The 19,173-nt window shown below is 45.0% G+C and overlaps 1 protein-coding gene across 4 annotated transcripts in view; it reads left to right on the forward strand.

Moving 5' to 3' along the window:
* Nucleotides 1–19,173, forward strand: part of anapc1 (anaphase promoting complex subunit 1) — a 216,889-nt gene that overhangs the window by 184,412 nt on the left and 13,304 nt on the right. For all 4 annotated transcript variants that reach the window (XM_041188482.1, XM_041188480.1, XM_041188483.1 and 1 more), the window contains 6 exons: nucleotides 989–1,066; nucleotides 1,638–1,705; nucleotides 1,825–1,963; nucleotides 2,124–2,210; nucleotides 8,778–8,873; nucleotides 9,825–10,020. In XM_041188482.1, coding sequence (XP_041044416.1) covers nucleotides 989–1,066; nucleotides 1,638–1,705; nucleotides 1,825–1,963; nucleotides 2,124–2,210; nucleotides 8,778–8,873; nucleotides 9,825–10,020 — 664 coding nt within the window. The remainder of the gene's footprint in view (nucleotides 1–988; nucleotides 1,067–1,637; nucleotides 1,706–1,824; nucleotides 1,964–2,123; nucleotides 2,211–8,777; nucleotides 8,874–9,824; nucleotides 10,021–19,173) is intronic.

The following is a 19,173-nucleotide window of genomic DNA, read 5'->3' on the forward strand; positions in this document are numbered from 1 at the left end:
TGCTTGCATTGCTGCTTCCAGGGTGGGAGGCATTCCAGGACCTTATGTTCTAGAAAGCAGAGCGATGGGCAGTAGCTGCATGGGTCGCCAAGTGGCTTCCCTGGCTTGGAAGTGGCCACTATATTGGATTGATGCCAGATGTTTGGAATGGCACCTGTGGATGTTGCCAAACATCTTTGCTAGCCACTTCCTTGCCTTTGATCCCGTGTTCTTCAGGAATTCTAAATCCCATCGACTCCTACTGCTTCACCCAACTTGGGTGCTGTCAGGGAATGATATATTTCCCCTTGTCTGTAAGGGTTTATGTCCGCTGTGGGCTTTCTTGAAAAACTGCATTTGGGCTGTTTTTACCATCCGTGTATCTTCCCAGCTGGCCGGTATCTTTGAGTTTATTAGGAACTGTGAACTAATGGCATTAGCGTTGATTCTGGGCCATTGGTGCGATTCTTGCCCGACTGCTCTCGAATGGCTTAGGAGATTCCATGCCATTCGGCTTGAGTTTGTGAAGTCAATCCTCTGTGCTGTTCCCTACCATCTTATGAAACATCCTTCATCAGGGGATTCGTGGGATGCTGTTGCCACATCAGGGTCTTCATTTTTGCTGTATTCTTCCAGGAGCCATTCACTTTCTGGGGTCCAGCAGAGGATGAAAGTTTTTCTGAAGCTTCAGCTGCCAAGGCACTAGCTATAGAATTTCCTCCATAAACCTCTCCACTTCTCGAACTCTTTTTCCTCCTTTAAGACACTCCTTAAAACTTCTCTCTTTGACCAAGCTTTTGGATCATTTGCCTTAACACCTTAAGCCCTTACTTGACCTTGGTGTTAAATGTTATTCGATGACACTCCTGTGAAGTGCCTGATAGTTTATGTTAAAAGTTCTGTATAAATATAAATTGTTATTGTTGAGTAGAAGGGAATAAATGAGTATTTCTAGAAACTGCCATTTAAGTATTTCAAAAAGCAACTTATATCTTTGTTTTTAATCTAGGCTTCTCAATGGTGTGAGGAAATGACAGTAAACCTCATGGCGCCTAGCCTTCTTCCTGAATTACACTTACTAAAAGAGGTAAAGTAGACCATTCTTTGGTAAGAACATTGTTGGTAAGATCAACATAACTACTTTCCAGTATGGGATCTAAAGTAATGCAACTGGCAGCATTTCATCCTGCTTGTATATTTTTATTAGCTGTTATTCTGGATTAAATATGCAATTGGCATGTGCAGTGAGCAATAACATTGGAAAAATAGCCCTTTCATTCATTTCCCAATTATATGGTAATAGGTTTGTATTTCAACATGGTGAAATAGATTTTTTTTTAAGTTCTTAGCTTCATTATTGAGCAAACTGTTTTGTGGCAGGTTATCGAGGTAGGGGGAACAAAATCAAAATAAGCTAACATGGTTCAATCATTCCTCTTATAAGGATGCCTCTTAACATTTGGTTCTGCTCAGAAGACAACATTTTGATTGCCTTTTGAGGGATAAATCAAATGACATGTTGTTAGTTTGTTAGGTGGCACAATGTCAGATTCTATGTGCTGCAAAGAATCCAATCATAAAGTAATAATCGGGGCAAGTTAAGAGAAATGAACAACCTCAAGATAAAAGACAGATGACAAGAGCTTTACTCTTTTCAGATCAAAGTAAAAGGTCCCAAGTATTGGGAGATTATGATGGATCTCTCTAAAGGACCACCAAGTTTGCAGTGAGTATCCTTGTAACTTAATTTTTTGTCTTTACCTTGCCCTGTCCATTTGTTGAATGTAGAAATAACTGAAAGCTGAAATTTGTTATCACCCAATTGTCATGGACTCTTTCTTTCAGATCAATTCTGTCGAAAGATGGTTTTCTTTATGTCAAGCTCCGAGCAGGACATCTCTCCTACACAGAGGATCCGAAAGGCTTTCGTAGTCTTTTAGCTCAGACATTCACTCACAGAAATCCCGAGTTCCTTTCTATCAAGGTACAATCAAGAAAACTGCTTCCTTCTAACCCACTTCTGTAAAGTACACTGATGGCTAAGAAATGTCTGTGTCTTTGTGACAAAAACAGACAGTGCTTAGTTTATTTTTTGACTCCATATGTCAGCTAAATTTTAAAACCCCACTGTGCTTTCTTTGCAGCCTGAAGCTGTTTCAGCTTTTACCTCTGATCCAGCTTTGCTGTCATTTGCAGAGTACTTTTGCAAACATTCAAAGAAAGAGGGACAGGTGAGTGTTCCTTATCACAGTAGCAATATCACGTAAAATTCTAATTCTGTACATATGTTTCTTCCTTACCATGCTGTGTAATCCTGTATCTGGTATAAAGTCTGCTCAATCTTTTGCTCCCAACTTTTGTTTTCTGGCATACAGACCTCTACCTTGCAGAGGCTGAGCGCCAACTCTCAGACACTTGTTCCTACCTCCCCCTGGACCATGACCCCACCACCGAACATCAAGCCATTTTTTCCAGGACCATCACTAACCTCATCTCCTCTGGAGATCTTCCAACCTCATAGTCTCCCAACCTTGGACAGTCTGCTTCTACCACCTTTCTAAAATCCACAAATAGGACTGTCCCAGTAGACCTATCATGTCAGCCTGTTCCTGCCCCATGGAACTCATTTCTTCCTATCTTGACTCCATTTGCTTTCCCCTTCTGCAGTCTCTTCCCACCTACATTCATGATTCCTCTGATGCCCTACGTTATATCACCAAATTCCAGTTTCTTGGCCCTAACCACCTCCTCTTCACCCATGGACGTCTGATCGCTGTACACCTCCATCCCCCTCCAGGATGGTCTGAGGGCATTCCGCTTCTTCCTTGAACAGAGGCTCAAACAATTCCCATCCACCACCACTCTCCTCCGCCTGGCCGAACTTGTTTGCTCACTGAACAATTTCTCCTTTAACTTGTCTCACTTCTTCCAAATGAAAGGTGTGGCTATGGGTCCCCACATGAGCCCCAGTTATGCCTGTCTCTTTATGGGGTATGTGGAACATTCCTTGTTCCAGTCCTACTCTGGACCCCTCCCACAACTCTTCTTTAGATACATCAATAACGGTATTGGTGCCGCTTCATGGCCTCATCTGGACCTGGAAAAATTTATTGATTTTTCGCTTCCAATATCCACCCCTCTATCACCTTCACTTAGTCCATCTTCGACACTTCCCTTCCCTTCCTTGACCCCTCTGTCTCCATTTCTGGTAATAGACGGTCCACTAATATTTATTACAAGTCCGCTGACTCCCACAGCTACCTTGACTCCAGCTCCTCACACCCTGTTTCCTATAAGGACTCCTTCCCGTTCTCTCAGTTCCTCTGCCTCCGATGCATCATTCCGATTTTGCCACCTTCCAAAATGGCGTTTCTGACATGTCGTCCTTTTTCCTTAACCCATTGTGGTTGACAGGGCCCTCAACTGTGTCCGACCATCTTCCGCATCTCTGCCTTCACCCATTTATCCCCCCCCTCCCCCAAAACCATGATAGGGTCCCCTTGTCCTTACTTTTCACCCCAGCAGCCTCCACATTCAAAGGATCATCCTCTATCATTTCCACTAACTCCAGGATGATGCCACCACCCAAACACATCTTCCCCTCACCATCACCACACCGCCCTCCCAACCCCCGGTCAGCATTCCATAGGGACCATTCCTTGCATGACACACTGATCCACTCCTCCACCACCCTTAACTCCTCATCCCCTCCCCACGGCACCTTCCCATGCAATCGCAGAAAGTGCAGCACCTGCCCGTTTACCACCTCCCTCCTCACCGTCCAAGCCTCAAACACTTCTTTCAAGTGCTTCACTTGCACCTCCTTCAATTTGGTCTGCGGTATTCTCTGCTCCCAATGGGAGACTAAACGTAAGCTAGTTTGCGGAACACCCTCTCTCAGTCCGCAAGCATGACCCAGACCTTCCTGTCACTTGCCATTTCAACACACCATCTAGCTATCATTCCACATGCCCATCCTTGTCCTGCTGCAATGTTCCACTGAAGCCCAACACAAACTGGAGGAACAGCACCTCATCTTCCGATTAGGCACTTTACAGCCTTTCAGGCTTAACATCGAGTTCAACAGCTTCAGACCATAAACTCTCTCCTCCATCTCTACTCCTTTTTAATCCAATTTTTTATTTCTTAAAATTTTATTCTTGTATTTATTTGTTCATTTTTTTAATCCTTTTTCTCCAACCCCGCTTCCCCCACAGGGCCATCTGTCACTTGTTTCTATACTGTGCTTTCACAGAGCACTGACTCCTCTTCTGCTGTTAAAAGCTTCTGCTATCTTACCTTTATGCCACTAGCAGCACCTCTTTCAGTCTTTACCACTATCATTAACGCTCCCTTTGCCTTGTGTCCATGATATCTTTATCAATCTCTCCTTAGTTGTCACCTATCCCTGTCCTTAGCTGTCACCTATCCCACACCTTTTATCTTGCTCCACCCCCTCTTAAACAGTATAAAATCCATCACATCACATTTCCACTTCTCTTTAGCTCTGAAGAAGTCATACGGACTCGAAACATTAACTCTGTTTCTCTCCCCACAGATGCCGCCAGACCTGCTGAGTTTTTCCAACATTTTCTGTTCTTATTTCAGATGTCCAGCATCTGCAGTATTTTGCTTTTATCTTTCGTTTTCTGATGTTGTTTCGAATATTTATCAAAGCACTTAGCTATAATCAGCAAAATTGTAAGCTGGTGAACTTAATTGTAATGAGGGACAGAATGTATTTCACTAATCAGCCAAAATTGTTTGGTAGTTAGCATAAGAAATAGTTAATTATTTGTCGCAGTTTCCTTGCTCAAGAAGCTAGTTAATTGGAAATTTATAAAGTATTGCAGTGAGAGTGATCACAATGGAATTGGACCTCCTGAATCATTTACCGATAAGCTTAATGAGATGATGGTAGATTTGTTCCCTGGAGATGAACTGAATGGCCTTCCACATCACATTTGTTTTGTGAGAGTTATGTATCTTAGCATTTGGAATTTTTTGTTTTATCCTCTGTTTCTAGCAGTTTTATTTTTCTGGTTCTTAATGTGGATATTATTCTTTGGGTGATTCTGGACATGTTACGAGAGTAGAATGCAATTCCCACATTTTGTTACTTCAGTAGGATGTGATCCTCACAGTACTGGAGTACAGTGTGATTCCTGCAGTCTATTACTGGAGTACAGTGTGATTCCCGCACTCTGTTACTGGAGTACAGTGTGATTCCCGCACTCTGTTACTGGAGTAGAGTGTGATTCCCGCACTCTGTTACTGGAGTACAGTGCGATTCCCGCACTCTGTTACTGGAGTACAGTGCGATTCCCGCACTCTGTTACTGGAGTACAGTGCGATTCCCGCACTCTGTTACTGGAGTACAGTGCGATTCCCGCACTCTGTTACTGGAGTACAGTGCGATTCCCGCACTCTGTTACTGGAGTACAGTGCGATTCCCGCACTCTGTTACTGGAGTACAGTGCGATTCCCGCACTCTGTTACTGGAGTACAGTGCGATTCCCGCACTCCGTCACTGGAGTACAGTGCGATTCCCGCACTCCGTCACTGGAGTACAGTGCGATTCCCGCACTCCGTCACTGGAGTACAGTGCGATTCCCGCACTCCGTCACTGGAGTACAGTGCGATTCCCGCACTCCGTCACTGGAGTACAGTGCGATTCCCGCACTCCGTCACTGGAGTACAGTGCGATTCCCGCACTCCGTCACTGGAGTACAGTGCGATTCCCGCACTCCGTCACTGGAGTACAGTGCGATTCCCGCACTCCGTCACTGGAGTACAGTGCGATTCCCGCACTCCGTCACTGGAGTACAGTGCGATTCCCGCACTCCGTCACTGGAGTACAGTGCGATTCCCGCACTCCGTCACTGGAGTACAGTGCGATTCCCGCACTCCGTCACTGGAGTACAGTGCGATTCCCGCACTCCGTCACTGGAGTACAGTGCGATTCCCGCACTCCGTCACTGGAGTACAGTGCGATTCCCGCACTCCGTCACTGGAGTACAGTGCGATTCCCGCACTCCGTCACTGGAGTACAGTGCGATTCCCGCACTCCGTCACTGGAGTACAGTGCGATTCCCGCACTCCGTCACTGGAGTACAGTGCGATTCCCGCACTCCGTCACTGGAGTACAGTGCGATTCCCGCACTCCGTCACTGGAGTACAGTGCGATTCCCGCACTCCGTCACTGGAGTACAGTGCGATTCCCGCACTCCGTCACTGGAGTACAGTGCGATTCCCGCACTCCGTCACTGGAGTACAGTGCGATTCCCGCACTCCGTCACTGGAGTACAGTGCGATTCCCGCACTCCGTCACTGGAGTACAGTGCGATTCCCGCACTCCGTCACTGGAGTACAGTGCGATTCCCGCACTCCGTCACTGGAGTACAGTGCGATTCCCGCACTCCGTCACTGGAGTACAGTGCGATTCCCGCACTCCGTCACTGGAGTACAGTGCGATTCCCGCACTCCGTCACTGGTGTACAGTGCGATTCCCGCACTCCGTCACTGGTGTACAGTGCGATTCCCGCACTCCGTCACTGGAGAACAGTGCGATTCCCGCACTCCGTCACTGGAGAACAGTGCGATTCCCGCACTCCGTCACTGGAGTACAGTGCGATTCCCGCACTCCGTCACTGGAGTACAGTGCGATTCCCGCACTCCGTCACTGGAGTACAGTGCGATTCCCGCACTCCGTCACTGGAGTACAGTGCGATTCCCGCACTCCGTCACTGGAGTACAGTGCGATTCCCGCACTCCGTCACTGGAGTACAGTGCGATTCCCGCACTCCGTCACTGGAGTACAGTGCGATTCCCGCACTCCGTCACTGGAGTACAGTGCGATTCCCGCACTCCGTCACTGGAGTACAGTGCGATTCCCGCACTCCGTCACTGGAGTACAGTGCGATTCCCGCACTCCGTCACTGGAGTACAGTGCGATTCCCGCACTCCGTCACTGGAGTACAGTGCGATTCCCGCACTCCGTCACTGGAGTACAGTGCGATTCCCGCACTCCGTCACTGGAGTACAGTGCGATTCCCGCACTCCGTCACTGGAGTACAGTGCGATTCCCGCACTCCGTCACTGGAGTACAGTGCGATTCCCGCACTCCGTCACTGGAGTACAGTGCGATTCCCGCACTCCGTCACTGGAGTACAGTGCGATTCCCGCACTCCGTCACTGGAGTACAGTGCGATTCCCGCACTCCGTCACTGGAGTACAGTGCGATTCCCGCACTCCGTCACTGGAGTACAGTGCGATTCCCGCACTCCGTCACTGGAGTACAGTGCGATTCCCGCACTCCGTCACTGGAGTACAGTGCGATTCCCGCACTCCGTCACTGGAGTACAGTGCGATTCCCGCACTCCGTCACTGGAGTACAGTGCGATTCCCGCACTCCGTCACTGGAGTACAGTGCGATTCCCGCACTCCGTCACTGGAGTACAGTGCGATTCCCGCACTCCGTCACTGGAGTACAGTGCGATTCCCGCACTCCGTCACTGGAGTACAGTGCGATTCCCGCACTCCGTCACTGGAGTACAGTGCGATTCCCGCACTCCGTCACTGGAGTACAGTGCGATTCCCGCACTCCGTCACTGGAGTACAGTGCGATTCCCGCACTCCGTCACTGGAGTACAGTGCGATTCCCGCACTCCGTCACTGGAGTACAGTGCGATTCCCGCACTCCGTCACTGGAGTACAGTGCGATTCCCGCCTTCTGTCAATTGGGCGCAGTGCGATTCCCGCCTTCTGTCAATTGGGCGCAGTGCGATTCTCTCAATCTGTTACTGGAGCGCAGTGCGATTCTCTCAATCTGTTACTGGAGCGCAGTGTGATTCTCACAGTCTGTTCCTGGGGTGCAGTTTGAACTGAGTTCCAAAGAAGAATCATATTGGACTGAAACTTAACCCTGTTTCTCTGTCTACAGATGCTTCCAGACATGCTGAGTTTTCCAGCTTTCTCTATAGCACTCCACTGCAGTCTTGTCTGATATCTGCTACCTATGTACAGAGGAATGGGGATATAAAACTGGGACATTTCTGATCAGGGTAGCTCTGCCGCTCCCTGGGCTGTCAGGCTACCTGCTTTAGTTGCCTTAACGAGTGATTGTAACTCTTGCAATGCTGTGGAGACACCGTGTCACAGCTAGGTGAGGCAGCATAATGAGTTAGAAGCGTCAGGTACTGCCATAACTTGCCAAGTGGGAATACTTAGCCTCTGGAATTTGATGTTCCACTACTCCTGTTTTCCATAAAGGGAAGCAAAAATCATCAATTGGATTTTGCTTTAATTTTTCCTTTAAGACAGAAACTTTGCTGCATGCAGCTGTTGAATACTGTGAACATTCCGGAAACTTGGAGATGTGGGATGTGGTGAGTGTAAGTGCACATTCACCATCTTACGGTGGCCAATCCTTGTACTCACTGCATCAGCCATGCAGACAACTCAGACTATCGATCTGTTAACTTTGCTTGAATTCCCATATACTGTCACAAATTGAAAAATGCACAACTGCTGAAAACTTGAGTTTGAAGTGTTAAGCATTAAGTGTTTTCGTTGGTTTTTTTCAGGTCTGAGTTGCGTAGTTTTGCTAATGTTGTAAATCCCCATTAAAGGCATCGTTAGGCTGAATCTGAATGAGTGCTGAAGTTAACTATCCACATTTCATTTATGCATATGACAAGATGGAAAGTAGTTTAGGGCTGATTGTTATGATGTACGTTTTTGTCATTGATTAAAAAGAATATTATGTTATTAACAATAAAACTGTTCTCTCCCTTCAGAAACAGGACATGCTAGACTTGCTCTCATCCATCTTATATGAATGTGTTACTCAAGAGAAGCCAGAAATGTTACCTACATATATAGCCATTGATCAGGTAAAACAGGGATCTTTTGGACTCTTTAGGTATTTTTAGCCCATTCCTATTTCTACTATCTCTCCGCTACACACTAACTTCACTTGAAGACAGCAGCGTGAAACCTATTCCCAGATTTCCTACCAGTTGCCCTAGTTCAGAGGGCATTTAAGAGTCCTTACCTAGTCTGGAGCCAGATTTCCTTCCCTAAAGGAAAGGACATTAGAAAACCGGATGGGTTTTTACAACAGTCGACAACGGCTTCATGGTCATCATTAGACTTTTAATTCCAGATTTTTATTGAATTTAAATTCCACCATCTGCCAAGGTGGGATTCAAATCTGGGTCCTCTGAGCATTACCCTAGGTCTCTAGATTACGCCCAGCGACAATATCACTACGCCATCACCTCCCCTTACTTGATGACGTTCAGCTTCTGCCAAGTGGCTTCCATAATGGTTGAGATCAAAACCCAGAACTTGAAAAAGTTTTCAACCATGAACCCATCTGTTACCATTCCATGTTTCAATGCACTGGATCTGCAGTGTACTTTGCGATCCTTTTTGTAGGCATAGAACAATGGTGCTCCTGATGTAATCTGTGTGCCACTTGTAGCCCAGACACTCGTTTCATCTAGCGGGCATTGCTGTTGAGTTGCAGAGATGTCGCTGGAAGTGACTTTCAGCAGCCATTCCTGCAGTCTTTCTGCTGGCACTCAGAAAGCATGAGCATAATGAATGCATTTTAGAAGTGGGGCTATTCCAGAATCCATTGCACATTTGAAATGTTAAAGAATAATTCAAATGGAAGAAAATGTCGCTAAATAGTTCAACAATGAGCTCCACTGCATTTTCCTAAGTAAATCTTTATCAAATTGTCTTGTAAAAAAATTAAAAATTTTGCTTTGCATTGTCATCCAACTCAGATCGAGAAAGACTACACAATTTAGCACTGTTTGCTCTTTCCATTTCAGGCGGTGCGCAGATTAGAACGGAAAGAGATGTCGGAAACCTTCGAGCTGTGGCAGATAAAGTTAGTGCAGCAGTTCTATAACTCTGTTTGCCTCCAGGATAAATTTAAAAACAGCACCACTGGACTACTCATCAACCCTGAGTTCCTTCTTGCCATGAAGAACATGTTGGATAAAACCCTGGATCAGTGGCTCCATGGTAAACACTCTGTAATTTTGTTTTTTAGATTGTTGACAGCCTCTCAGCCATTTGATTTGGGCCATGTGATTTTTAAAATTGAACCTGCATGTTCTAAAAAAAAAATTAAAATAGTGATGTCGAACCCAATTTTATAAAAAAGAAATTGTACGGAAGGGAGACATAATAGTGACCAGAAGAGGAAGCAATTTATAATCAATTCTTTTTTTATTCATTCATGGGATGTGGGCTTCGCTGGCTGGGCCAGCATTTATTGCCCATCCCTAGTTACCCTTGAGATGTTGGTGTGGAATCGCCATCTTGAACAGCTGCAGTCCATGTGGTATAGCTTAGGAAAGAAGTTCAAGGATTTTGACCCAGCAACAGTGAAGGAACGGCGAGGTATTTCCAAATCAGGGTGGTGAGTGACTTGGAGGGAAACTTCCAGGTGGTGGTGTTCCCATCTATCTGCTGCCCTCGTCCTCCTAGACGGTAGTGGTCGTGGGTTTGGAAGGTGCTGTCTAAGGAGCCTTGGTAAATTCCTGCAGTGCATCTTGTAGATGGTACACACTGCTGCTACTGTGTCAGTGGTGGAGGGAGTGAATGTGGATGCGGTGTCAATCAAGCGAGCTGCTTTGTTCTGAACAGTGTCAAGCTTCTGGAGTGTTGTGGGAGCTGCACTCATCCAGGCAAATGGGGAGTATTCCATCACACTCCTGACTTGTGCCTTGTAGTTGGTGGACAGGCTTTGGGGAGTCAGGAAGTGAGTTACTCATTGCAGGATTTCTAGCCTCTGACCTGCTCTTGTAGCCACAGTATTTATATGGCTAGTCCTGTTTAGTTTTTGGCCAATGGTAACCCCACCAGGATGTTGATAGTGGGGGATTCGGTGATGTTAATGACATTGAATGTAATGGGGCGCTGGTTAGATTCTCTCTTGTTGGAGATGGTCATTGCCTGGCACTTGTGTGGCGCAAATGTTACTTGCCACTTGTCAGCCCAAGCCTGGATATTGTCCAAGTCTTGCTACATTTAGATATGGACTGCTTCATTATCTAAGGAGTCATGAATGGTGCTGGGCATTGTGCAATCATCATAAAACACCCCCAGTTCTGACCTTATGATGGAGGGAAGGCTATTGTTGAAGCAGCTGAAGATGGTTGGGCTGAGAACAACACCCTGAGGAACTCCTGCAGTTGATGTCCTGGAGCTGAGATGACTGACCTCCAACAACCACAACCATCTTCCTTTGTGCTGGGTATGACTCCAACCAGGGGAGAGCTTTCCCCCTGATTCCCATTGACTCCAGTTCTGCTAGGGCCTCTTGATGCCACGCTTGGTCAAATGCGTCCTTGATGTCAAGGGCAGTCACTCTTACCTCGTGTGTTCAGCGTTTTTGTCCATGTTTAAACCAAGGCTGTAATGAGGTCAGGAGCTGAGTGGCTCTGGCGGAACTCAAACTGAGCGTCAGTGAGCAGATTTTTGCTAAGCACTGTTGATGACCCCTTCCATCATTTTATTGATGATGGAGAGTAGACTGCTAGGGCGGTAATTGGCCGGGTTGGATTAGTCCTGCATTTTGTGTACAGGATATGCCTGGGCAATTTTCCGCATAGCCAGGTAGATGCCAGTGTTGTAGCTGTACTGGAACAGCTTAGCTTGGGCACAACTCAAATCTTCAGTACTATTGCTGGAATATTATAAGGGCCCATAGCCTTTGCAGTATCCAGTGCCTTCAGCCGTTTCTTGATATCACGTAGAGTGAATTGAATTGCCTGGAGACTGACATCTGTGCTGCTGGGAACCTCCAGAGGAGGCCAAGATGGATCATCCACTCAGCATTCCTGGCTAAAGATTGTAGCAAATACTTCAGCCTTATGTTTTGCACTGACATGCTGGGCTCCCCAGTCATTGAGGAAGGGCATTTCCAGTGAGTTGTTTAATTGTCCACCACCATTCGCGACTGAATGTGGCAGGACTGCAGAGCTTAGATCTAATCTGTTGGTTGTGGGATCGCTTAGGTTTTTCAATCACTTGCTGCTTATGCTGTTTGGCAAGCAAATAGTCATGTTGTGATGTAGCTTTACCAGGTTGACACCTCATTTTTAGGTATGCCTGGTGCTGCTCCTGGCATGCCCTCCTGCCCTATTCATTGAACCAGGGTTGATACCTTGGCTCGATGGTAGTGGCAGAGTGGGAGATATGCCAGGCCATGAGGTTACAGATTGTGTTCGAGTACAATTCTGCTGCTGCTGACAGCCCACAGTACCTCACGAATGCATTACCCTGTGTCACTGGATTACTAGGCCAGCAACAATACCACTACCTTATTGCCTCCCCTGTGGCTGGTCCTCAGTTGTATTTGTCCCTGGGATGTGAGCAACACTGGCTAGGCCAGCATTTGTTGCCCGTCCCTTATTCCCTTGAGAACATAGTTGTGAGCCGTTGTCTTCAACCGCTGCAGTCTATGGTGTGAGTACACTCACTGCTGTTTGGAAGGGAGTTCTAGGATTTTGATCCAGTGACAGTGAAAGAACAGTGATATAGCTCAGAGTCAGTTTGGTGTATGGTTTGGAGGGGAATTGCAAGGTGGTGGTGTTCCTGCGTGTCTGCTGCCCTTGTCCTTCTAGCTGTTAGAGATTGTGGGTTTAGAAAGTGCTGTCAAAGGAGCAGTGGCAAGTATCTTCAAGGCGTATTTTAGATGATGGAGGGACAGATTCTTAGAGACTCATCTTGAGCTGTTTTTGGATAGCAATTTGTCAGGAAGCTCTGTTATGAGTTAATTGACCTTGAGCAAGCTGAATGTAGGCGTGCCACAATTAGCTTCAAAAGACCTAGACAGGGGAAGCCAGCTTCGGTCCCCATGCTTCATCGTTATTCCCAAAGCCTTTGCCGTAAAGCACACGTGGCCGTCACTTGGGGACGGAATTGAGCTTGGCGTTGGAACACTCCGTGCTGTCCAAAACCTTGCCAACAATCAAGGCACAAGCCAGAGTAATGATCATTTGCATCAAGGTACTGGAGGGTGAAAACATACCCTAATCAGGAAGTCAATAACTTTGTGGACAGGAAGGGAGACAAAACTAAATGAATCAAATTATGGGGAATCCTTCGACATGTATCATTACAGTACATCCATTGAATTAAATATGTCTTGTTTTTGGTTGCATGAAGTGGTTTAACAAGGGAGGCAAAAACAGCAGCAATGATACTTGGAAGTTAAACACCCAAGAACGTATACTCACTCTTATTTTTACATGGAGGCAGATAGTCAAGCAAGAAGTAAAATCTCATTCTTTGGGCTTACACTTGGGGCTGAGTTCCCCTTTATATTTTAGAATTCAATGAGGAACTGGAAGTGTTGGCAGATAACCGCTACTGTTGCCATACTGAGTCAGACTTGCCAAAACTAGTCGTTCAACTCCTGATAATTCTGAGTGAAATAATCCAATAATTTGAACGGATCATTGTTAATAATGCTTCAAATGGAGAATTCAGAGCTCAAACAACTGTTAACTACTCATTCGTTTAAATTGAAACTTCCTATAATGCATATGCATGAAACAATTGCTATTTTTCTGCTATTAATTGTAAACACTGAAATTGTTCAAGACTCAGATTCTTTAATTCTTGATGTCTTATTCTGAAATCATGATTAGCAAGCCATTTAGTTTCTAAAGTAAACCATGCTCAATTTGTACCTCAAATCTCAAAAGAAACATCCTGTGCCCTAATTGCAGCTTGACTGGTGCTGGGTTTATGGTTTCAAAATCAAACAAATAGAAGAGAGCATCTGATAAAGGTGCTGGAATTTTATTTATAGTGGCCCAGGCCATGAACAAGATGCATGTTTTGCATCTCTATTTTGTTATCATTCTTGTTCAATTTTCTCCTCACTGTTCTGAGTGCAGTAGGCCATGCAAAGGTTCCCTGGATGTTGCCCACCCTCCAATGCCTCATGTTTGTGGCCATTCATCATAGAATAGGTGATGGCATGCATTTTGAGCATTAATTGGACATTACAGCCAAAGCCTGACCCCATCCGAGCCCGATTCTCATTCCCGCTGCTTCCATTTGGGGTTGCTGGAAAGGGAATGGGAGCAGGGACCCCAGCTCATTGTTATCTCTGCCATTATCTAAGGCCAACCACAGATGCCTCTACCATATTCTGGCATCAGCTAACCCTCCTCACCTCAGTTCTGGATCTTGAGGCCTTCCTGATTTTTATCTTTTCAAGTTTAGTAATTTTTCAAATAAGGTCTCGCATTCAGAGGGCTAAAGTTGATAGATCAGGACAGTGCCATGCCCTCCTATTAAAAATAAGATCCCTTGATAGAAAAACAGAAAATGCTGAAAATACTCAGCAAGGCTAGCAGTTTGTAGTTCTGAAGAAACCTCATTCTTCTTAACTCCAGAGAATATAGGCCTATATTCTCTAGACTCAATCCCTCCTCACAAGATAATCCCATCATCCCAGGAACTAGCCTAGTGAACCTTTGTTGCACTCCCTCTACATCAAGTGTGCCCTTCCTTTGGTAAGGAAACCAACACTGCAAACAGTCCTCCAAATATAACATCACCATTGCCCTGTATAATTGTAATAATACATAACTTACTTTTGTACTCCTATCTGTTTGTAGCAAAAGCGAACATACCATTATCCTTCTTAATTGCTTGCTGCTGTACTTGCATATTTACTTTGTGATCCAAGTACAAGGACATGCAGGTCCCTGTGAAGGGAAACATTTCCCAGTCTCACCATGCAAATAATATTCTGCTTTTATATTTTTCCTACCAAAGGGATAACTTCACACTTCACATTTTATTTCATCTGCCATGTTCCTGCCCTCACCCAACCACTATATACCCCTATGCAGACTCATTGCATCCTCCTCACTGCTTATTTTTTTACTTAACTTTGTATCCCTCAACTGTCATCACTATAGATTGTAAATAGCTGAGGCCTAAGCAGTGATCCTTGCTGTACCCCTCCAGTAACAGCCTGCCAAACTAAAAATGACCTGCTTTTTCCTACTGTCTGTTTTCTGTCCATTAACTAATCTGTACTAACATATCACCCATGGGTTCTAGTTTTGTGCAGTGACCTCTTGTGTGCCACCTTACCATATGCTTTTTGAAAATCCAAATACAGTACATCCACTGGTTCCCCTAATCCATCCTCAAAAAAAACTCTTAATAGACCTTTTAAACACTCTTTCCTGTTCAGAAATCAGTGTTGACTTTGGTTAATCATATAAATTTCTAAATGCTCTGTTTCCACACCCCTAATAATAGATTCAAGCATTTTGCCCATTATGATATTAGGCTAACTGTCCTATAGTTCCTGTTTTCTCCCTTCCTCCTTTCTTAAATAGTGAGGTTATGTTTGCTACCCTTATAATCTTTGGAAACTATTATAGAATCTAAGGAGTTCTGGAAAATCAAAACCAATGCATCCACTATCTCTGCAGCTATCTCTTTCAAAACCTTGCACAGGATGCAAGTTGTCAGGTCTAGGGGAATTGCTGCTACTTAACTTCACCAATATAATTTCTTTACTTATATTGATTTCTTTGAGTTACTCATTCTCACTAGATAATTGGCTCCCTATTATTTCCAGAAGGTTTTGGCGTCTACCATGAAGACAGGTGCAAAGTGATGTTTAATGCCTCGACCATTTCCATATCCCCCATGATAATTTCACTGGCTCTGCCTCTAATGGGCCCGTGTTCGCTTTTATTAATCTCTTCCTATTTATATGTGTATAGAAATATTTGCATTTTTTTTTATGTCTCTTGTTAGTCGACTCTCATAATCTGGGTAACTCTGAGCACTTTTATTTGTTCATGGAATGTGGGCATCACTGGCTAGACCAGCATTTGTTGCCCATCCCGAATTGCCCTTGAGAAGGTGGTGGTGAGCTGCCTTCTTGAGCCGCTGCATTCTGTGTAGTGTAGGTACACCCACAGTGCTGTTAGGGAGGGAATTTCAGGATTTTGACCCAGCGACAGTGAAGGAACAGCGATATATTTCCAAGTCAGGATGGTATGTGGCTTGGAGAGGAACTTGCAAGTGGGTTGTATCCCCATGCATCTGCCCTTATCCTTCTAGAAGGTCTTAGAGAGGGTACAGAGATTACTAGAATGTTACCAAGGATGAGAGAGTTCAGTTGCTTGGAAAGACTAAAGAAGCTGGAGTTGTTCTCCTTAGAGTAGAGAAAGAAACAAAAGACTTGCATTTATATAGTGTCTTTCACAACCACTGGATAGCCCGAAGTGCTTTACAGCCAATTAAGTTCTTTTGAAGTGTTTTCGCTGTTCTACTGTAGGAAATGGCAGAAGAGGTTAAGAGCAGATTTAATAGAGATGTTCAAAATCATGAATGGTTTTGAAAAAGTAATTTTTTCCAGAAATTTTGCAGTGTGAGGTGGGTCAGTAAACCAGAGGGCATAGATTTAAGGTAATAGCTAAAAGAATTAGAGGCATGATGAAAGGGAAATAGTGTTTAATAAGTCTGTTAAGAGTTTTTTGAGAATGTAACTAATAAGATAGATCTTATTACATGACGGGTTGTGATCTGGATTCCGCTACCTGAAGGGGTGGAAGGAGCAGATTATGTGGCAACTTTAAAAAGGGAGAATACTTGAAGGGGGATACATTTGCAAGGAGACAGGGCAGGGATGTGAACCTAATTGCATAGCTTCATCAAAGAGCCAGCACAGGCACAAAGGACTGAATAGCCGCCTCCTCGCTATGTGAATATGATTCTCACTCTTGATTCCATGTTTGTACTTTAGATGAGGACAAAATTGGGCTCAGCAGTGACATCCTTGCACTCAGACAACCAGCTAACACTTACTGCCTCGGTCATAAGTTTGGATAGGCAGAGGGCAATCAGTACCCGCTGAACTGTAGGCCAGTAAGGAGTGAGAAAATGGCAGTGAATATTTCTGACTGGGAAAGAGCTACAGTTACTTGAAATACTAAAAGCAGAAGGGGCGGAATATAATCTTGTGGTTTCTCTGTTGTGTATTGTCATGAATGTTATTTTTAATACAGCAAGATAATAGAGCTAAGTAACACTACTATGCTGAGAACCTATTCCTATTTGATAAACAAATAATCCTTTCCCCCTGCCTGCTACTGCTGTGACATTATCTAAACATTTTGAAGCATTGTATCACTAACTGCAGTCTTTGTGTGTCATTGATGTATAATTTGACTAACTGTATAAAACATATGATTGTTTACCTAAGGAAAGGAATAATGTTATGAATTATATTTTTAATTCATTTATGATATCCAGTCATTTGTCTATCTTTTGAAACAACTTGTTTGTAATGAATTGATTTGACCACTTAAATAATTTCCCCTACAAATTGCACCTTCAATCAATTTTCAGTTTCAAAATTTTATGCCCTCGCCAAATTGTAGCTATTCTTGAATTGTCAATTAAGTTTTACAATGAATCGGGGCTGGCATTTTGACGAGGGAGGCAATGACATCATCGGGTATCACAGCCCCTTCCCTCCGCCCAGCAGCAGCTATGTAACCCCAGCAGCACTTCCTGTAAACCGGTTATTCTGCTGCCTATGACAGGAAGTAGGTTGTGTGGTATCTCACCGCCACTCAGTGTTAGCTTGGCATTCTCGATTAGTGTGACCGGTTCTTTATAAAGGGTCATTTTATAAAGGAAAGCTGGACTAAAATTATTCTTCTTGTGGTCTGTAGCTACCAGACATTAAGTTGGTGTGCTGTCTCACTGCAAGCTGAGTGACCAAAACCATTTTCTGCATAGCTAGCATTCCTGTCTCAAAGAACGTGCCTTCTCCACACCCCCGTACTCCAAATTAAAATGTATAACTTCCCTGCCTCCCTTCCTGAGAAACTGGTTCTCAAGACTAGCAGGCAGCAAAACAATAATGTCTTCCAAATTCCTATTATGGGGACTTTTTTTTTCTTTCATGTTGTTAACACTGAAAATTGACAAATGTTTGCGGCGAAACATATTACAATGATCAAAAACTGTAAAGCACCACTACCACTACTGCTCCAAGCTTGCATCAGAAAGATGGAAAGATGATGGATTCCAAAGCGCACAAAGGGTCAGATTGTGCCAGTGATTTGACAGCTCAACATCAGTTGTTACTGTATTCTGAAAGTATTGGGTTGCAAAATTCAGCTCAGTATGTCACTGCTGCTGGCACTTTGGAAGCTGGAGGCCCTCCAAATGGTGCACATTGCACCTCCATCTGCTTTCAGTAGGGCGCCCCATACTGGGAAGGATGCTTACACAGGAAGCAGAGACTTTTGCAGTGGCAGATCATGATGCCAAACAGCCTCTTGCATGAAGGATCCCCCACCAGTGCAAGTTAAAGGGCCTTCTCTCCAACTTGCAGGTGAGGTGCTTTTGACTTACTGTTGCTCTTGCGAAATTTGTGGAAGTAGTGTGGTGTGTTTTGGAGGAGTTTGGGTAACTTGCTGTATTTGGAGGGGAGTGTCAATGCATCCCGTTAGGGAGGTTAGAGCAGTTTAGGGACCTGTCTACAGAAAGGCTGTAGTTGCAATCTTTTTGGGCCTGCAACATGACAGGTCGGCGGAGTGGAGGCTGAATGCAGCGGGAGGAGGACGGGGTGCTCTCCACAGAAGGGCCCTATTCACCAAGAGTTTTCAGGAAACATTTCTTCTTCCCCTGTCTCAGCCAGGAGCGGTGCCTGAGGTTCACCAAGGATTTGGTCACAGAAACGTGCCAGCTCTCTCAACAGCACCTGCTGAGGACGGCGATGCCAGTGGCTGTCAAGTTCACCGTTTGGGCAGAGTGTCTGTCCAAATTCACGGTGGTCTGATGCACCCTCCATTACCTTCCTATTACGAGGGCACAGCTCTTGCCACCAGGCATGCGAAAGCCATCTCGGGAAGAAGGCGACGCAGGGTGGGATGCCACCCTTTCACCACCATTGCTCCACAGTTCCCCATCTTCACATTTATCTGCGATGTCCTATCACAGTGTCCTCTTTGCCAAAATCCTGCAATAAAACTCTTTCCATAACAAACTTATTGAACAACACATCCAATAATAACAAAAAAAAACTATTCACTCTTGTGCAACCCCTTCGTGCCTGTCTTGCAGGTTCCTGTCTCCCCTGCCCTCCTGGCACCCCAACACAGCGCTATC

Source organism: Carcharodon carcharias, chromosome 5 (assembly GCF_017639515.1).
Source record: "Carcharodon carcharias isolate sCarCar2 chromosome 5, sCarCar2.pri, whole genome shotgun sequence".
In the NCBI taxonomy this organism is placed as follows: Eukaryota; Metazoa; Chordata; class Chondrichthyes; order Lamniformes; family Lamnidae; genus Carcharodon; species Carcharodon carcharias.